This window comes from Babjeviella inositovora, assembly GCF_001661335.1.
Source record: "Babjeviella inositovora NRRL Y-12698 unplaced genomic scaffold BABINscaffold_6, whole genome shotgun sequence".
NCBI classification, from domain to species: Eukaryota; Fungi; Ascomycota; class Pichiomycetes; order Serinales; genus Babjeviella; species Babjeviella inositovora.
In genome coordinates, this window is record NW_017566843.1 from 760202 (window position 1) to 776234 (window position 16033).

Below are 16033 nucleotides of genomic sequence, written 5' to 3' on the forward strand. Positions count from 1 at the left end.
TAGGTGCACGCCTGAGCATAGTGACGGGTAAACTTCTGAACCGAGACAGATTGAGAAATAAACTTCAGGGTTTACTTCGCAGTTTATTAATCATCTGATAACTCTGGAATTAAAAAAAAAAAAAAAAAGTAAAATAAAAAAAGTACTTTCATCATAGAAAATACCTTGTATGGGTAGTGAGAGGTATGGAGATGTAGCGAATGGAGATGTCGGTATTGTGCGGCTGGTGGATTGACTAAATGGAATTTTTAGAGATGCGCAGCAGCACGCGACAGCTGAACGTCAGGTATCAGGGCTGATAGTTGGAGGGTGATGGTTCAGCTGAAGAAGGTTTAGAGAGTAATTGGCTATAATAGCGCTTATATTACAAATTCTATCCCCTTTATGACATACTGTTTGGCACCAAGGGATAAATCAAACCAGGGATATGCGTAATTGCCGACTAGTTTCTGGGCGCAAATTCAGCATATCTGTGTGAGATGACTGCCGATTATAAATAGCGAATAATAAAATTAACGCAGTTTAGCAGATAATGTTAGATATAAGGAGACGAGAGTAAGACCATTATCTGCATTATACCAGAATACATATACATAGGCAGTCTAGGGAATACCAGAAATATTGTGCATTCAAAGCACCAAAATTGGTGTGAAACACATCCAAAAGATAGCAATAAAAACGTTTATTGGTAGAAACTGCACATCTTATAGCCCCCAAATATGCACATCTATCGATATCATCACCAGTCCCAACTCGATTGCCTTCAACCATTTAAATCAGAAACAGCTCAACCGCTCTTTCCACTGGTTTTGCCTTGCCTCAATCGACGTCCAGTAAAATACAGTGTCCTTTATTTCTTAACCTTCTTGACTTCCAAGGTGTTGACAGGGGCCTTTCTTTTTTTCACCATCCCGGTCAAATCGTTTACTGGGGCGGAGCTGACAGGCTTCTCCTCACCAGTCGCCTCGCCCAAGATGCCTTGCATGATACGTAACTTCTCAGCCTCCATTTCGGCAACCGGGTCTTTCTTGAGCTCGGCGACTCGGTCTTCCAAATCCTGGACCAATTCATCGTCCAGCTCGCCTGAGAGCTCGATTCTGGCCTTCACAGACACCAACGCAAGCTCCATCTGTTCCACGGCCCTGGCCCTGGCAGTGGCGTCGTCCACACAGAACTCCAACGCGAGGGACAACTTGTAGTGGGATTCAGACACCAAAGAGGAAAGTGCTGGATAGAGTTCGAGTCTCAAGACTAAAGTCTGTTCAAAGTCCAAGGCTGCCTGCTTGAAGTTTTCTGCTTCCAAAGAAACCTCTCCTAACAAGTCGTACGTCTCGGACAACTTCTTCTTCAACGTCACTACAGGAGAAACTGGCTCCTCAGTATCTGATTTAAGCAACGGGATGACAGTTTCGGCCGCCGGGGCTTCTTTTTGTGCGTCGTGTAACTGCTTCTCAAACAACGTGCGTGCCAAGTCGAGAATCTCCCATGCGACCTCAAAGTCAGTTTGATCCTCACCTTCTGGCTCTTCTTCCTCCTCGCTGTTTTCCTCTTCAGCTGCCTTTTCAAAAGCATCGTCTTCTTCTTCGGCTAACGGAACGTCTTCGCTGAACTGGAACATGCCGCTTTCCTTGGCAGTCTTGGCGTCCTCGTTTTCGTTTTCATCATCATTCTGCTCAGCTGAACCGCCAAATACCTCAGATTTGGATACAGCGGCCTGGAAAAGCGTTTTTCCGTACAAAAACAACAAATCCGCGTTATCAGCCTCTGCCTGCTCGTTGTACACCTGGCACGCTTCTGCGTACTTGTCGGCAGATTGCTCAAATTCTTGCGCAGCATATAACTTAGCACCATCGGCTATCAAAGTAGAAATTTCAGGCGAGAAAGACATGTTGTGTGTAATGAGAGGAAACCATAGGGGCAACAGTTTATGCAAATCCGACGCGTATAAAAACTCCTGTACGCGTCGCTGAAAAATCAAGCGTGCAGGCCTGTTCAAAACGCTGGAGGTTTTCGCGATCATTGTTTTCCGGCACACAGCTATTTAGACCAGCATAATTGTAGTTTATTCTAGGTATGCAATATTGCTATAGAAATATAAGAGGAGTTTTACCTCTCAATAGCAAAGGTTCTGATTAAAGGCAGTATGATTTCATAGTCTACACGGTCTTCCTAGGCCTGTAAGTACTACAGTTGCTTTGCCCTGAAACATGCCCTTTTCGGCCAGTAGTTCTTTTCCTCTCCCACCGATGGTTGTAGGTAGCTAAACGGAAGATTCTGAACGGAGACCACCTCTAATTGTGAGTAAAAGACGTACCAACTGGTTCAACGTATTAAACGGACAGTTGGAGTTTCAAGCGTACTGTAGCTAGAATGGCAATACGTTTCACGTGAAGGAAATTTCCTGTTCGGAAGGTAAACAGGTTATAACAAGCCTCCTTGCTTGACCATACCCTATTTGATTAACCGTAGTATATCTACACATCCCGCCAGTGTTTATTTAGCATAGACCTTTTAATCATCTGACCTAGTTATGAAAAATGATTCTTATTGTCCATACTCAATTACAACCATAATTCCTACATCCTACATTCCAATCGAGTAAATTTCCAGCCCCGCGTTCCCACGCTAAAAGCCGCATCATAATGCTGCATATTGCTACCCTCAGACGTACGGGGGATATCTCTCAGTTTCCATACAATAGTAACGGTTGCAATTGAAATTGAATCATTAAAGCAGCTAGATATTATATCCAGGTGATAAATGAGAAAAAGTTGTCAATTCGACTCTATAACCTCACTAGCAAGCACCAGGTGTAACATTGTGCATCCTCACTTCTCCTAGGTGTCTTTCCGGCAACCCTCCACGGTGCAATTGTTTTACAATAGAGGATATGATTAGGTTCCTCTCAAACATACAAGATAGACCAGACAACATATGCCAATTTATGTTAAAGTAAACTCAAATAACTGGTCATAAAGGTTTTCAGAAGCCGCCGTGGACTTCCCCGTTCCACCTATGAGGCACAGGTCGTGCACCTCCCGATAACCGTGTGTTTGTGTCTTGATCCAAAGATTTACGTGTCTTGAGAAACAACACCTAAAAGTTTGTCTCCACTACACACAGACCTATACTGATCTGCAGACACTCATTACACAATGGCTAGTAAGTAACAATATCCTTGATGTCAATTTTGCGACACTAACGTTTAGCCGAACACTCAGCGCACGCTTCGAAGGAGTCCCTTGGGATCACTTCCGCACCGCTTTCCGAAAAGCCGGCACCAGCCCGCGAGGTGAAGGTGATTCGCCGCAAACTCAACGGTTACGTCGGGTTTGCCAACTTGCCTAAGCAATGGCACCGCAAGTCCATCAGACGCGGCTTCAACTTGAATGTCATGGTGGTGGGCGAGAGCGGATTGGGCAAATCCACCTTGATGAACACCTTGTTCAACCGCAACTTGTACTCCGCGTCCTCTGCTGCCATTCCTGCAACTGAAAAGCCTAGTGCGGTGGAAATTGAGTCCTTGAGCGCGGACATTGAGGAGAACGGCGTCAGATTGCACTTGACCATCATCGACACCCCAGGTTTTGGTGATGCGATCAACAACACCGACTCTTGGACCTCGATTGTGTCCGATATCAACAACCGCTTTGACACGTACTTGGAGGCGGAGAGCAAGGTTACCAGAAATACCATCGCGGACACGCGTGTACACGCGTTGATCTATTTCATTGAGCCCACTGGTCACTCGTTGAAGCCGTTGGACATTACGTTTATGAAGCAGGTGCACGGGAAGGTGAACTTGGTACCAGTTATCGCCAAGTCCGACACCATGACGGAGGAGGAGATTGTCGAGTTTAAGCAGCGAATCAACGACGACATCATCACCCATAACATCAACATCTTCAAGCCGGCGCAATTCGAAAATGATGACGACGACACGATCTTGAGCACCCAGGACTTGATAGCGAAAATTCCATTCGCAGTTGTGGGCTCCACCACGGCAGTGACGACCGCTGACGACAGACAGGTCCGCGGTAGAAGCTACCCGTGGGGTGTGATCGAGGTGGACAACGAGGAACACTGCGATTTTGTCAGATTACGCGACTTGTTAGTGAGGAACTTTTTGGAAGAGTTAAGAGAGAGGACCGGCAACGTGTTGTACGAGAACTACAGAACAGAGAAGTTGAAGAAGATGGGCATCGATCAGGACAACTCGGTGTTCCGCGAGTTTGACCCGAACTTAAAGCAGGAGGAGGAGAAGGTGTTACACGAAGCCAAGTTGGCCAAGATGGAGGCGGAGATGAAGACGGTCTTCCAGCAGAAGGTGTCGGAGAAGGAGAAGAAGTTGCAGATGTCCGAGAGTGAGTTGTTTGCCAGACACAAGGAGATGAAGGACAAGTTGTTGAAGCAGGTGAAGGTATTGGAGGAAAAGAAAAGTCAGCTTGAGAAGTCGAAGACAACGACGGGGGATGGGTCACTGCAGCCAGCGCAGAAGACGCGTAAGGGGTTCTTGCGCTAAGTTTAGGCACCACCGAAAGGTATCTTGGCCTGTATCTTCTGACATTTATACCGAAGTCTATTTCTGTTCCAGTGAAGCTGACCTGGATGTCAATCCAGAGAGCCCAACCATCCATGTCTAGATACCCAAATCTCCGCGTTATGCTTTATTTTTTATCTATTTTATTTCTTTGTTTTCTTTTTAGGCAATGTTAGTACTTATCTTTTTTTGATCAGATTAGAAAGGGCTTTGTCATGGTCTTTACCGAAGGGTTTATTGCCTAAAAGGCATATATGACAGGGCTCAGCTGAAGGCTCTACCGAAAGCTAGTGCCGTAGGACGTACCCCAAAATGCTTCGATATTGGATATTTAAGCGCTTTTAGCATAGGATAATTTATATTTTAACAACGTAAACGTCAGTATAGATATTTACGGATGGCTCCGAAAATCCGCCATATCCAGACTAAGCAGCCATAGATCTCTTGTACATCAGCTGATAGACTACCCTGCTTATCTACCAAATATAAAACCCTTACTGAAAAAGTGACAAGCTAGCCTGGGATCAGTATTTGTGGTTAACATGAGGGGATATACGTAGACTCTTCTGTCCACTTAGTATGTACCGAACAGGGATTGAACGTAAACCGATGTGAAACTGTTCAAGTATCATGCCACTTGATTATTGTTACGTCTTGACCTTCAACCTTTAAATTTAAACAATCGACGTCTTGGGCTATCTCCATATTTACCCTTTGAATAATTCAAGTCTACGACTTCAAAAAGTCTACAATCTTGATGTGACGAATTTCGAGCCGCGCGTCGGAAAAATGCGACCACTGAAATTTAAACGGTTCATATGTCAGACTGAACCTCCCCATCCTTGCTCACCGACTCCCATGTCTACTGAAACACCAGAAACCGGAAAGACCCCGGTCTCCACTTTCAACCAAGCGCAGATAATTGCCACCATCCAAGTATGTGCTTTATATCAGGTGGATAAGCCCTTCCTGAACCACTACTAACGTCTAGACTACTCAATTTGCCTGGTTTACTGGTATGTAACCACACATCAAGCTAAACGTCAACTAACACCTATAGGCCATGTTCTCACGCTCATCTTTGGCTTGTTGTACCTCGTAACCTTTTGGCGAGGGAGTAAGGCCGTGGGCTTCTTCTACAACGTGGCGTTTGTCGGTGCCTCCTTCTCCTTCGGGATCGTTTTTGTGAACGATGTTGTCAAAGCGAAGCGTTTTAGGGTACCACGTGCCTTATTGTCCGACGATAACGTTCATTACTTTGTATTGGCCAGTTTCTGGCTCCTCCTCGCGCCGGTGACCACCTTGGCGTTGCCTCCGTTCGTGTTGTTTTCCTTCTTCCATGTCTTGACTTACACTAGATCCACCTTGTTACCGCTTTTTCTGACCTCCACTAGTCTCTCTGACAGGATTTACAGATTTGTGCGCGAATACAATGACAAGTCATTGGAAGCTGCGGCGTTCTTAGAGTTAGTTTTGTTAATGTGGCTCATTGCCAGGTGTGTTGCCTTTCGCCACAAGTCTCTTGCCACGTTGCTTGTCTTCTCTTTCTTTGCCAAGTTGAGATACGAAAACTCCATCTTCACCCGCCAGGTCATAAAGAGCTGGGAGTTTCAGGTAGACACAATGGTGGCCAAGCACGAACTTCCCCCTGCTGTTAAGAGCACTTGGATCAGTGTCAAGCAGATCATCAGAAACTACGTGGGGCATCCATTGGCCGCCAAGGTCGAGGAGAAGACTAAGTAAATCGATAGGGGAGTGCAATGTTCAGAAAAAACGCACTATGGCTAAGTTTGAAGTGACAGACTTCATGACCAACTATCTCCAGCTCCTGGTAGTGCTGCCAGATTGACAAAAGATGCCTGCAACAGGTGTCTGATGGCAATTTGGGACGGCATAACATCCAAATATCTGTTGACCAAAGGGTGTTAATAAACTAGTAACACGGGTTAATAAATTATTATGATTATTAGCCATGTAGAACAGATGCACGGGTTGAAGTACCTGGTGTAAAAATGACACCAGAACATCTCTTGCTCTATCTGCATGTGCAGCGTTGTGACTCACTTGCCTGCGTTCCGTGCGTCATACCAATTACGTCTTTCAAGGGTCTTCTCACACCTCAGACACCTCATGGTGGCGTTCAGCGTGACAGTCACAGAAGACGGTTCCTCTACTGTTGAAAAATCTATATAAGGCTGGGGCATCTACACCGCACTCTAGCAGCAATGCGCCAATTCCGCATCCCCTTCGTTACATTGCACCCTTATCATGAATAACAATGCAATTACCCCTATGTGGGATACGTTTCCGTTAGAGATTACCGAGAAGATCTTTTCTCACCTACCACTTCCCCTAGTTGGCATACTGATGAAATCAGAGAACACTACACTTGCTTCCATGGCACGGAGGTGCTACTACTCAAACATTAAATTGACCATCGGTAGACCATCAGGAGTCAATTTATGCTTCGGTATAAAAAGTAATGTCCTCCATATGGAGTCTTCTGAGTTTGAAGCGTTCGCAGATAGTGATATGTCAGACCATTTTCGGATTAAGAAGCTTTCAGTTTTTGCGCGGGAGACCAAAGATTATGGGTTTCTCCACGAAAAAGCGTTCATCAAAGCGTCTTCAATTGTGACCGATATCATGTTAGAGCATGACATGCACAGAGATGAAGAAATATTTGACTGGGCCTGTTTGCCATTGTTGCCCCTGGTCCGGGAGTGCATCCGAGAGATATCCGTCAAATCCAGGCTAATTGATCCTAACGTTCCACCTTTACCTTCTAACTTGCGCAGACTTGAAATTATTCATTCTGGTACATATATTCCCGATAAAGGTGCTCCACCGATTCAGTTTCCACCTAGCCTCCAAGAGTTTATCTTTCACAGACCCTGGGGACCGATATCAGTGTATGCTGGCCTCCCTTCAACTTTACAAAAATTGGAGCTCGTGGGGGTTTTGAACTTCTCTATTGAGAGTTTCAATGGGCTAAAGTTACCCCATTTGAAGGATTTGCGATTGGTAGACATCTCTATTGAAGGTTTCAATGAGTTAAGGTTGCCCAATTTGAAATTTTTGGAATTGTTAGATATTGCTGGCGTGACGGAGATCAACAAGCTGTTTGAGTTTCCCTCGCTGTTGGAAACCTTAGCCCTAGAGTGGCTGAATCTGTGCCTGTGGGAACTGAACTTTCATAGTTTCGAGCAACGGCAATTGCCTCTGGCATTGCAGAAATTATCCATCACCATGTGTCCGTTGAAGAAGTTTCGTGTGGATACCTTTTCAAATTGCTTTAAAGACTTGATATTACACGATACGGAAATTCCATCGTCCGAAATCTGCATGCTCAAGTTCCCTTCGAGCTTGGTTTCCTTACTGGTCAGGGATTCCTGGTTAACATCACTAGACTTCGTCAGCTCACTACCTGGGTCTTTAGAAATCCTCAACCTCAGCCGTAATTCCCTTGGCTATTTAAGCCCAACCGATGCAGACACTGCCAGATCATGCCGAATCAGGTTTCCCGAGAGTCTCCAGGTCCTTAATCTTGCGCAGAATGGCTCGTTATTTACCCTGTACTCGCTAAGTAACGTTGTATTACCTCCAAGTTTGACGGATTTGAATCTCACGAGAACAAATATGAGTTCAGTGGAGGGATTGAAAAACCTTCCGTTTCTTCGATTTCTCAGCCTTGAGCTCAATAATTTGGTCTCTGTCGAGGGGCTTGGTATTCCATCAACATTGATCTATTTAAACTTGAGCCGTAACAATTTGGTCTCAGTTGAGGAGCTCGATATTCCGCCAACGTTGACCTGTTTAGACTTGAGAGTCAATAACCTCCAGCTGTTTTCAAAGAAACTACCTGACAGCGTTACATGTATCGACCTTGAGTATAACCGGTTGAGAGAATTGGTGAATTTCCGCATTCCGGTGAATTGCATCACTCTTAAGCTCTCGGCAAATCCCCTCCAAAAGCTTCAAATCACCAACGCCTACGATCCAAATTTGAAACTCCGGGATCTCAGGTTGAACAATGTTGCGATTACCACTCTCCGTGACGTATCTCCCCTCCCACAATGCCTCACCCGCTTCGAGATAAGCTGCTCACACGTATTCTCCTTGTCGGAAGTCTCGTTACCTATGAGATTGAACCACCTCGAAGCCACCAATAACATGATAACGTCGTTGGAAAATGTCGAGTTTCCACCACGCTTGGAAACGTTACGTCTCCGGAAAAATCAAATATCCAGCTTGGCTAATGTCCATTTTCCGGACGGTCTACTTACTTTGGAGCTTGGTGATAACAAGATAACATCATTAGACAATGTCAAATTCCCGCCACTCTTAGAAACGTTGCATCTCTGGAAAAACCAAATATCTAGTTTGGTCAATGCCTATTTTCCAGACAGCTTACTTGCGTTAGACCTTAATGCTAACAACCTTACATCAATTGATACCATCCAGTTCCCCCCCAGATTGAACGTATTGAACCTTGGGAAAAACCTAATTAGTGCGGTTAACGAATTGCATCTACCGGACTCTCTCGAAATGTTGACCTTGGCGAACCAAAAGTATGATACTTTGCTTAACCGTGCTTCCACGCGTGAAAAGCTTCCAGAGGAATCCTACACTTCCGAACGGAAAGGCTTAACCTATCTCGCAGGGTTATCCAAACTCCCCTCAAAGTTACATCGTTTGGAACTATTCCACAACGGTTTGTCAGAGCAGGCCATCCAACACTTAGACTTCCCTGCCAGTTTGAAAAGGCTAATTATACATAGCAACGCGTTTGAAAACTACTATGGGTGGAAAGAAGGAATTAGGTTGGCATATCCGGGGGTGAAGCTTGATTGGGGAATGTAGCTGGGGATATCCAGGGACGGACCCCTTTTGGACTTTGACGACGGTATGGGTAGCAATGGCGAGATATTATAACGGAGAGATGTGTAGTAAAGGTTCCATTTAACTGGACGGAAGTCGGAATCCATTATTTCCTTACCTCCGATAAGCGGACACCCTGGCGTCGTACTCGCCTCAGTATATAAGGCCACCGACCACCCTTCTCTTGCGTATATGTTACATATGAAATGTATTTCCCTTTGACTAGCAGTATCCACTATTACCTACCACATATACCACAAGATGCATCCCAAGGTGAATTGTTTTACCAATGATAGGTGAGTCTGTTAACCCTTTTTAGCGTGATTTGGTCTTTAGAAATACGATCTGAGAACGACCTCTGTGTGATATATCCAATAATAATGCATACCATTATCTAAAAAAATAACCCAGGATATAATCTGGAGGCCGACCCCAACTACATGCTCAATAACAACGGAAAACACCATCTCATATGAAATATTCCGTCAAATTATGATAATAGGGCCCCTCTAGTACACCAACTTAAAACTTTCGCATAATCTTTTTCCGTTGCTTCAACATATGCCCATACAAGAGAGAAAATCCCGGGATGTACAACAAAAGTAGCGTGTAGAAAAAGAGCTCAGCAGCCCTGGAGCCCCCAAGTGCGGCAACAAAATCAGGAAAATTACCGAGCAAGATGGAAACCTCACAAAAGAGCCCCAATGGATACATTACCAAAAAGGTGTTGTAGCGCAACCACGTCAAGACTTTACCAGGTTCCCCCTGAAAAATCATATTGGCCGCATAGTAATTGTATCTGATAACTTCTGTCACCGACCATGCCACTACCATGTAGTAGTAACAAGAAGTGCTGTTGTTAAAATCAGAGTCCGAGAAAGGATAGAGCAACCCCCAGATGATGGAAAAGCGCGCATAGAGCTGTATGAAAGTGGTGAACACTGATGACTTCACAATGCCCGCGGCCGCATTGTAAAGCTCTACCAATGCAAGGGTTTCAATGACAAGTAAGTTGGAGTACGTCGCTTGGAAGAGTCGCGGCTGCCCTCCCAGCGGCTTGAATTGGAGATAAGAGGTTTGAATGAGAAGGAGTCCCCAGAGAAAGCCCGAAAGGAGGTTATAGTTGCAGAGCCAGAAGGGGAACACGCTTGTTTTGGTCAGGGTTTTTGGTTTCATGATTTCGTTATCTCTGTGGTGAAAAATACGCTTGATTCCAATAGCCTGTAGATATTTAATCAATAGATTCGTCAGGCTTGTATCTTTTATCCTCAGATTAGTGTATTGGTTATCATTCGCGAACAGTTCCATTTCATGCATACAGGGCATTCCGACTTCCGATAAGATTACCGTATATTCACTTGGAAGGTAAGAGAATGAAGAATTTTCCAGTTGAGTTAGCTCCTCGGAGCATTTTATGGTTGGACCATGTTTAATATACGACTATTTTTGGGGGATTAGATCTTTGAAAGTGTCAGGAATTACATTACCGGTGCTGGGATAGCTGTCAGAAAATCAACAATCTAGGGAATTACTAAATTTGTAATATGTCTAGTAACAATACTATCGCTGACTAGGTGAGATAATACTTTTTATGTTTAATACACAAATAAGGAGTATTGACCGCGGTCCTTTAACTATTTTGAGGCATCATTACTAACCTATCGTCCGTGGTTCATTGACAAGTGGGGTTCGTGGCGCAATATGCACTAAAGATTGTGCCATTAATATTTCAGCGTTAACGCCGACATCATTTGGTAGCACGGTAAAAAAAATAAAAAATCGATCCTAATTTCCAAGATCTGAGTGTTCACCTCGTATCTGATTAAATCAGACTTGGGATAATACATTTGGAAGTCAAGTTACACAACCTGACGCGGTTTATCGCCGATCTAGGTCAAATAACGGATAGCCACTCTACCAAGCTGTATTCTTTTGCAGGCCCCTTCTCTACAGCATTAACCACGTGTATACACCATACAAGAATATTAATATTACACTTTGTTACCGATCAAACAATAAATAATGTTTTGAGGTAAAATAATGTAAATTTCTCCGAGTTATCCCCGCCTCGAGACTGCAGCAGCGCAACACCTCCTACAAACATACCCATGACCAAATCAGGCAATCCCTAATTTGGAAGTCGGCAAAAGGCCAGCACTGCATCCAACCACTTGGAGATTCGGCTTTGACGCCAGCACATGCTTTGTTTTACTCCTGATATAAGCCATCTGAGCACCCTCTGCTATCAATTCCCTCCACCAACCAACCTTACCTCCACCATGGACTTTGAAGAAAACGAGGACATCAACGGTGTGCGCTTCTCTTGGAACCAGTTCCCTTCGACCCGCGTGGAAGCCTCGCGCACGGTGGTGCCGATGGGTGCGCTCTACACGCCGCTCAAGTACCGTGAAGACCTCCCAACTGCTGCCTACGATCCTGTTTTGTGCCACCAGCAAAATTGTAAAGCGCTCTTGAATCCCTACTGCCAGATCGACCTCCGTGCAAACCTCTGGATCTGTCCGCTCTGCCAGAACCGCAACCCGTTGCCGCCACACTACCAGAACATCACGCCGGAGTTTTTGCCTTTGGAGCTCAATGTGCTGTCTTCCACCATGGAATATGTCTTGACAAGACCGGTGCAGCAGCCGCCAATCTTCCTCTTTGTGGTGGACTTGTGCCAGGATGAGGAAAACCTTGCCGCCATGAAGGAGACCTTGGTCGTTTCGCTTTCGCTCTTGCCACCAAACGCACTTGTTGGTTTAATCACCTACGGCTCGACCGTCCAGGTGCACGACCTCGCATCCTACGACCACATCTCCAAGCAATACGTGCTCCGCGGTGACAAGGAGTACACCATGGAGCTGTTGACCGCCATGTTGGCCGGCGTTGCGCTCGACCCGAAGGCTGCTGCTCCACACTTGGGCGCCAATCCAACAGCAAAGTTTTTCGTTCCATTGGAAGCGGTCGAGTTTCAGTTGACCACCATCCTCGAAACCCTCAAGCGGGATCCCTGGAAGGTTGCCAGCAACCGCAGAGCGTTGAGGTCTACGGGTTCCGCATTGAACATTGCTAGTCTCATGTTGAAGGCCAACTTCATGGGCTTCGGTGCGCGCATCATGTTGTTCGCTGCCGGTCCATCGACCCTCAACCCGGGCTTGATCGTGTCTGACGAGTTGAAGGAGCCAATCAGATCGCACTCTGAGATCGACAAGGACACCGCCAAGCACTACAAGAAGGCGTCCAAGTTCTACGACTCTATCGGCCAGAGGTGTGTGGCTAGCTCCCACACCATTGACCTCTTCGCCGGGTGCTACGACCAAATCGGGATGGCCGAGATGAAAAACTTGTGCCACATGACTGGGGGTACCTTGTTGCTTTCCGATGCCTTCACCACCTCCATCTTCAAGCAGTCCTTTATCCGCTTGTTCAACAAGGATGAGGAGGGGTATTTGCTCATGGGCTTTAACGCGAACTTTGAGGTCAAGACGTCCAACCACATCAAGGTTAGCGGCTTGATCGGCCACGCGGCATCCTTAGAAAAGAAATCGGCTAACGTGGCCGAAACCGCTGTCGGGATCGGTGGCACCAACGCCTGGAAGATGTGTGCCATTGCGCCAAACAACACCTATGCGGTCTTTTTCGACGTTGCCAACACCCAGCCTCTCGCCCAGCCAACCACTTCCTACATCCAGTTTGTTACGCACTACCAGCATGCCTCGGGCACGTACCGCATCCGTGTCACTACCTTGCCACAGCAGATGGGACCATCTACGGATGTGAACTTGGCGCAGAGCTTCGACCAAGAGGCGGCGGCTGTGTTGATGTCGCGTATTGCGATCCAGAAATCGGAGGAAGACGACAGTGCTGACGTGTTGAGATGGATCGACCGCATGTTGATCCGCTTGTGCTCCCGCTACGCCGACTACAATAAGGACGATGCCAACTCCTTCAGATTGAACGCGCAGTTCTCGTTGTACCCGCAGTTCATGTTCTACCTCCGTCGTTCGCAGTTCCTCCAGATCTTCAACAACTCGCCGGATGAAACGTCCTTCTACAGACACATCTTCTTGTCCGAGGACACCAACAACTCTCTCATCATGATCCAACCGACGTTAACAGCGTTTTCGCTTGAGTTGGAGGAGCCAGAACCAGTGTTGCTTGACTCTGTGTCGATCAAGCCAGACAGAATCTTGCTCTTGGACACTTTCTTCCACATTTTGATCTACCACGGCTCCACCGTTGCTGCCTGGCGCAAGGCCGGTTACCAGGACCAGCCAGAGTACGCGTCCTTTGCTTCGTTGTTGCAGGACCCGAAGCGTGAGGCCGCCGAATTGTTGGTAGACCGTTTCCCGTTGCCGAGATTCATCGACTGTGACGAGGGCGGGTCACAGGCCAGATTCTTGTATTCGAGATTGAACCCGTCGACTGCGTATAACAAGCCGGACGATCCGTTTGGGATGAGTGGCGGGGCTGGTGCAGTTGTGTTGACCGATGATGTTTCGTTGCAGACCTTCATGGGGCACTTACAAAAGTTGGCTGTCAGCGGGTCGTCATAGGTAGCTCCGCAGTAGAGGGCTTGGTCCCATCTGATGGTTCGGCGGGCATAAACTGCTGGGCTGCGTAGACCCGTAGGTAGCATGTTGCTTCTATGGTAACCCCATTGTTCTTTCTCCCAGCGTGCGTCGTTGGATAATATATTTTAAAAGTTGTTATGCACTAGTTCGTAGGAATATGATATCTTTGGTAAATTATAGTGTACCAGGTATGATCTAATAGATGTGCTAGAGTTAACAGCGCTTGATATGATATATCTGCATTTCACCTGTTTTTTTTAACCTATACAAGTAGACTCTGCAGAAGCTAAATGTAGAAATTGGAAGTCACTTCCAAGCCCATGCTTGTGAGGACTCTTATATTTTGATCTAACGCCCGTATCAAATTCTCAATTATAAGATCAAATTTAAACTGAGCCAAATATTGTTTTTAGAGATCTAGCTAAAGTATCTTAATAATATAGTTTTATAATTGTACAATAGTTCATCCATCCCGCCAATGTCCACTTTAAAGCTCGCCTTCCTTGCTAGTCTATATCGCGTCGTGACGCGTCGTATTCGCCACGTGATCACACTTGCTCCATAATTTTTCACCTTACAACTCTTTTCTCTCTTTCCCCAAGCATCTACCAACATCTGAAAGGACGCCGGTTAGCATGTCTGCAAAGCTCACAAACGACGAAATAGCGCTCTATGACCGCCAGATTCGCCTCTGGGGCATGGAGGCGCAGCAGCGTTTGCGCTCCGCCAACATCCTCCTCATTAACCTCAGCGGGGTCGGGACGGAGGTGGCCAAAAACCTCGTACTCGGGGGTATCGGGGCACTCACGGTCTTGGATTCACACACAGTCATTGCTGAGGACTTGTCATGCCAGTTTTTCCAGACAGAAGCGGATATCGGAACGTCCCGTGTGGGGGCTGCGCTTGCAAGAATCCAGGAGTTGAATAACCGTGTAGTATTAACGAGCGAAACCAGATCCTTATCGGATGTTGATGAAGTCTGGTTTGGCCAGTTTGATATAGTGATAGCCACAGAATTGGGACGGAATGAGATTGTGGCAGTGAATGACGCGTGTCGTCGGCACAGAGTTCCGTTCTACGCCGCCGGCTTACACGGGCTTTTTGGATACGTCTTTGTGGACTTAATCGAGCACCGATCAACCAAGGTGAAACCTGTGAATAACAAGAAGCTCACCCCTGTGGGAACTGTGGTCAACGGCGTAAAAACAGTGGTGGCAGTGGAGGCAGTGGAAGATAAAAAGGTGAAACCGACTGAGGAAAGAGTCACGGTGTTGGATACTTACAGACCGTTCAGGGATACTTTTTTGTCGACCCAGTTACCCCAGCAGCTAAACCGACGCCAGTTAAAGCAGCTTACCCCGGCGTTGCCTATCATTCTTGCGCTCTTTTCGCAGCCCAGACCGGCCCACGTCTCGCAAACCATCGAGACATTTGCTCTTTCAAAAGAGGAGGTTTTCCGTGCCACAGAGAATGAGAGGCAGAATTTAAAGATCCCAACGGAAAATACGGAAAAGGAGAGCAGGTACGTGGAGATGCTCTCTACGCAGGCGTTTTGCGAGTTCAGTCCCGTGGCGGCCATCTTGGGAGGTAGTTTGGCTCAGGATGTGATCAATATGTTGGCCGGAAAGGAGAGTCCAATAAATAATTTCATGGTATTGGACGGGACGACGAGTGAGATGCCAATCTTTCACTTGTAGAGTGGAGATGCGATGGGACGGTTGCTAATCCGAAAAGACGGGCAAGATGTAATATAGTCGGGGTTGAATGTAACTGACAGATCTGTAGTATATTTGCGATTGTAATTTACAATTTTCCAACCATAAACATTGATTATACGTTCAGCGAGCGATGAGTCCTCTCAATCGTGAAACGCATGTTGGGAAGCTCGCTGGATAAGATCAACGTCTGTGCGGCAATCCAAGCCAATCTGACAGGCGGTTGCCTAGTATATATATCCATGGATGTTTCGCCAAATACTAGAAAACGAGGGAGGGGAGGCAGACCATGCCTGGGATATATATTGGTCTACATCAAACTT

The 16033-nt window shown here is 46.3% G+C and overlaps 7 protein-coding genes across 7 annotated transcripts; 5 read left to right on the plus strand and 2 right to left on the minus strand.

Moving 5' to 3' along the window:
• Positions 1-850: 850 nt before the first annotated feature.
• On the minus strand, positions 851-1888 carry BABINDRAFT_36049 (uncharacterized protein; the record flags this gene model as incomplete). The annotated part of the gene is made up of 1 exon (XM_019131750.1): positions 851-1888. The coding sequence occupies one exon, from the start codon at positions 1886-1888 to the stop codon at positions 851-853; it is 1038 nt and encodes a 345-aa protein (XP_018985344.1).
• Positions 1889-3155: 1267 nt separating this feature from the next.
• CDC3 (septin) lies at positions 3156-4522 on the plus strand (the record flags this gene model as incomplete). The annotated part of the gene is made up of 2 exons (XM_019132752.1): positions 3156-3162; positions 3210-4522. 2 exons carry the CDS (start codon positions 3156-3158, stop codon positions 4520-4522), a joined length of 1320 nt encoding a protein of 439 aa, XP_018985345.1.
• A 1074-nt stretch (positions 4523-5596) lies between these two features.
• On the plus strand, positions 5597-6283 carry BABINDRAFT_36303 (nucleoporin; the record flags this gene model as incomplete). Its single annotated transcript, XM_019131764.1, has 1 exon — positions 5597-6283. A coding segment is annotated over one exon (687 nt), but the record flags the coding sequence as incomplete, so codon positions are not given.
• Positions 6284-7033: 750 nt separating this feature from the next.
• BABINDRAFT_8199 (uncharacterized protein) lies at positions 7034-9403 on the plus strand (the record flags this gene model as incomplete). Its single annotated transcript, XM_019132753.1, has 1 exon — positions 7034-9403. The coding sequence occupies one exon, from the start codon at positions 7034-7036 to the stop codon at positions 9401-9403; it is 2370 nt and encodes a 789-aa protein (XP_018985347.1).
• A 540-nt stretch (positions 9404-9943) lies between these two features.
• BABINDRAFT_36251 (protein tyrosine phosphatase-like domain-containing protein) lies at positions 9944-10597 on the minus strand (the record flags this gene model as incomplete). The annotated part of the gene is made up of 1 exon (XM_019131760.1): positions 9944-10597. The coding sequence occupies one exon, from the start codon at positions 10595-10597 to the stop codon at positions 9944-9946; it is 654 nt and encodes a 217-aa protein (XP_018985348.1).
• A 1077-nt stretch (positions 10598-11674) lies between these two features.
• SEC23 (GTPase-activating protein) lies at positions 11675-14166 on the plus strand. Its single transcript, XM_019128939.1, has one exon. The coding sequence runs from the start codon at positions 11701-11703 to the stop codon at positions 13975-13977; it is 2277 nt and encodes a 758-aa protein (XP_018985349.1). The 5' UTR covers positions 11675-11700; the 3' UTR covers positions 13978-14166.
• A 449-nt stretch (positions 14167-14615) lies between these two features.
• On the plus strand, positions 14616-15810 carry BABINDRAFT_161667 (E1 ubiquitin-activating protein; the record flags this gene model as incomplete). The annotated part of the gene is made up of 1 exon (XM_019128940.1): positions 14616-15810. A coding segment is annotated over exon 1 (839 nt), but the record flags the coding sequence as incomplete, so codon positions are not given.
• Between the last annotated feature and the right edge of the window lie 223 nt (positions 15811-16033).